Source organism: Panthera uncia, chromosome C2, assembly GCF_023721935.1.
Source record: "Panthera uncia isolate 11264 chromosome C2, Puncia_PCG_1.0, whole genome shotgun sequence".
NCBI lineage: Eukaryota > Metazoa > Chordata > Mammalia > Carnivora > Felidae > Panthera > Panthera uncia.
This window is the reverse complement of record NC_064810.1, coordinates 1894912-1898671: the sequence shown is the minus strand read 5'-3', so window position 1 is coordinate 1898671 and position 3760 is coordinate 1894912. Positions and strand designations below refer to the sequence as shown.

The window sequence follows — 3760 nt, the reverse complement described above, 5'->3', positions numbered from 1 at the left end:
CTCTTCCTTCCCTTCCCTTCCCTTCCCTTCCCTTCCCTTCCCTTCCCCTGTACCCTTTCCTCTCCTTTCTTTCCGCCAACCCATTAGCTAGGACCTCTAGTGCCATGCTGAATAGCAGTGCTGAGGGTGGACAGCATCGTCTTGTTCCCAATCTTAGTGATGAAGGGTTCAGCATTTTATCCTCGAGTATGATGTCAGCAGTAGGATTTTCACAGATGCTTTTGTACCAGGTTGAGGAAGTTCCTCTCTGTTCTTGCCTTGCTGACAGTTGTTACTACAACTGGGTGTTGAATTTGATAAAACACTATGCATCCAAGCAAATGATCAGACGGCTTTTCTCCTTTATTCTGCTAATATGATAAACTATGTTGATTGGTTTTTTTTTTTTTTAATTTTTTTTAACATTTATTTATTTTTGAGACAGAGAGACAGCATGAACAGGGGAGGGTCAGAGAGAGAGGGAGACACAGAATCGGAAACAGGCTCCAGGCTCTGAGCTGTCAGCACAGAGCCTGACGCGGGGCTTGAACTCACAAGCCGCGAGATCGTGACCTGAGCTGAAGCCGGACGCTTAACCGACTGAGCCACCCAGGCGCCCCTGTTGATTGGTTTTTAAGTGATAACCCAACTTCACATTCCTAGGAAAGCTCCCATTGGGCCATAATTTTTTATTGAGTTTTCAATTTTAATTCCAGTGTAATCAGCATACAGTGTTAGATTGGTTTCAGGTGTGCAATACAGCCACTTCTGTACCTAACTCGGTGCTCATCACGGCTGGTCACAATTTCTTTACACGCGTTTCCGGCCCCGCCCCCCTTCCCTCGGCCCCGCCCCCTCTCCCTCTTCCCTTGGGGACTCTGTAACGTGCCTGCTTGCGCTTCCTTCACAGCTCTGAGGCTCAGAGGCTCTTCACGTCGTTGTTCATTTAGGTCTGTTTCTCTCTGGCGTTCATGGTGGGTCATTGCTATGCTCTGTTTTCAAGTTCACGGATTCTTTCCTCTGCCACCTTCATTCTGTGGCTGAGTCCATCCACTGAGTTTTGAAAAGATTTTGTTTCGTTTGTGCACTTTTTTCAGTTTTTAAATTTCCATTTGATATGTCTTCCATTTCTTCGCTGAGACTTTATATATTTTCCTTTTTTCCAAGTGGGTTCGTGATTCCTTGGTAAAGCAGTTTTATGGTAGCTGCCTTAACGTCCTTGTCAGATGATTCTGACAGCGTCACCTTGGCATCGGTGGCTGCTGTCTTTTCTCATTCCTGTGGAGATTTTCCTGGCTCCTGGTGTGATGGTGATGTTCAGTCTGAAACCTTGACCTTTGGGGTATTATGTTATGAGACTGCATCCCGTGGCTTAGCAGGTCCCCTATGACGTGTCTGGGGGGGAGGGGGGCCCTGCCTCATCACCGCCACGTGGCGATGGGAGTCCAAGCCCCTCTCAGCCCGGGCTGACGTTCGGTGGGAAGGGGTGGGAGCCTCAGCTCCCCGCTGGGCTTTCACTGACACGGCTCCTCCTCACAGCGGGGGGTGGGGTCCTGCCGCTCCGCTGGGCCCCTGCTGACACCCCCCGCGGGGGGCACGGGGCACCTCCTTCCCTCCGCTGACCGTGACCGTGTGGTCTTTGCAGGAAGGTGGTGTGCGAGTGCGGCTACACACGCCAGCAGCACTTGGAGGAGGCTACCAGGCCCCACGCTTGGCAGGGCAAGGATTGGGACCCAAAAAAGCATGTCCAGGAGATGCCAACGGACGCCTTTGGTGACATTGTTTTCACGGGCCCGGGCCAGAAGGTGGGGAAGGTTGGTCTCCACCCCTCCGCTGCTCTCGCTGTGACTCGCGTCACCCTTCCGTGACCTGAGGCGCCTCCGGAGAGGCCTCGAGCCTTGCCGGCACTAGGGACGGGGCAGGCGGGGCTTCACGAGGCTCACGGGAGACCCAAGGGTGCCCTCGGGGTTCTCGGTCACCACAAAGCAGGGCGGGTGCGTCCCACAGCAGAGAGGCGGGGGTCAGAGGGGCGCCGTGAGTGCAGGCTGGGCGGAGGGGGCTGGAAGATGGGGCTGGCCTTCCCAGGGCGGCCTGTTGTCCCGCTGGGCCTTTGCCCCTTCCCCCTTCCTCTCGATCCGTGTCCTGCTTAGGCACGGCCGCTTCTGCTCACCGGATCTAGACCCAGGGTGGGGGGCGTCCGCCCACCTGGCTGGGCTCTCGGGCGGGCTGGTGGGAGGGTGCCCACAGCTGCCCTGCCGTCTCTAGGGCTGGGCTGGGCCCCCCGCTGACACAGGGTTCCCCCCTGCCGCCCTGTCACTTCCCTGCAGTACGTTCGCCTCTCCCAGGACACACCCCCCAGCGTGATCTACCACCTGATGACCCAGTATTGGGGCCTGGACGTCCCCAACCTCCTCATCTCGGTGACAGGCGGGGCCAAGGACTTCAACATGAAGCCCAGGCTGAAGAGTGTCTTCCGAAGAGGCCTGGTCAAGGTGGCCCAGACCACAGGTAGCCCTCGGGGGCTGGAGCCATGGGCGGGCTGAGCAGGCAGCACCACGGCTGTTGGGACTAGGGAGGTCCTCGGGGGCCACCCAGGCCGTGCCCGGCCCAGTCAGACTCCCCAGGCCTCGCCGGCCCACGGCGGCTGCCGCTGGGCGTGCTCGTGGGGCAGACAGGGCTCCAGCCAGCTCCAGAGAGGGACTCCCTGCTCTGCCCCCACAGGAGGCCTCGTTTAGCTGCGAGGTAACAGCGGGAGGCAGAGGAGGCTGGAGGGGGTCATGTTCACTGTGGGGCCTTCGGGGAGGGTCTCCACGAACCAAACCCCTGTTACCTAACCCGTCTGTTCACATCTGGGAGGGAGGGACAACGGTGTCCATCTTTACACATGACGTGACTGCCTCGGGGTCCCGTGCCCCCCCGGGGTGCACCCCCAGTGAGCACAGGACAAGGCCCCAGGCTGCGCGAGCTCCACGCAGGCAGCCCCGGGTGCTCCCTCAAAGTGACGCCGGAGAAGCAGCCGTGCTGCCCGTGGCCTCCAAGGCGGCTACGCCGGGTTGGTTAAGGGCAGGAGAGCAAGGATTCTGGTCCGGATGAGACTGGCCCACCCAGAGGACGCTGGCTTTAGGATCTGGTTTTAGCAGCACGTGAGGGCCGCGCTCTCCGTTTGGTCTTTGCCCTGAAACAGAGGCTCGGTCGGGGTCTCACTGGCCCGTGTCTCTTGGGGCTTCCGCAGCACGTGGGATTTGGTTAAATGCAGCCGACCATCCCCCAGGCACGCTCGTGACCTTCGCAGTGGGCCCATTAGGTGCTCACCTGTCCCCCAGGTAATCACAGGTGACGGTTTTACCACGTCTTGACAGTTATCTTTTTAGGGCTCGATAGCAAAGTCCTTGCTGTCGCCTCCCAGCCCCAGAGCCAGGGCCACACGTTTTAGACGGCTCCTTACGGCAGCACCACGCACAGCTGGTTTCTAGGCACCGGGTGGTGTGCCGTGGCCGGCACTGCCCCGGTAGCAGGCAGCCCGAACGATAGAGAACTTCACCCCTTTTCCGAGGAGGCAGCTGCACATCTTCCCCGTGTCTCCTCTCATCCGGACACGGGCTGGGGGAGCAGAGCGCACTGGGGACCTGCTTTCTCCTGGCAGACAAGGTGCAGCAAAGATGGCTGGTGCAGATTCAGGGCTCCCAGACCTGGTGTTCACGGTGCTCCCTGCACGCGATGCCCCGAGCGGGTCCCCCGGTCACGGTGCTCCCCGAGTGCGATGCCCCGAGCGGGTCCCCCG

General features: G+C 59.2%; 1 protein-coding gene across 10 annotated transcripts in view; it reads left to right on the top strand.

Annotated features, from left to right (window-relative positions):
- The window catches only part of TRPM2 (transient receptor potential cation channel subfamily M member 2), a 54768-nt gene that overhangs the window by 13334 nt on the left and 37674 nt on the right, over positions 1–3760 (top strand). For 9 of the 10 annotated variants that reach the window (XM_049627728.1, XM_049627730.1, XM_049627725.1 and 6 more), the window contains exons 4-5: positions 1625–1793; positions 2307–2487. In XM_049627728.1, the coding sequence (XP_049483685.1) occupies positions 1625–1793; positions 2307–2487 (350 nt within the window). The remainder of the gene's footprint in view (positions 1–1624; positions 1794–2306; positions 2488–3760) is intronic. The other variant, XM_049627731.1, reaches the window with a different exon arrangement.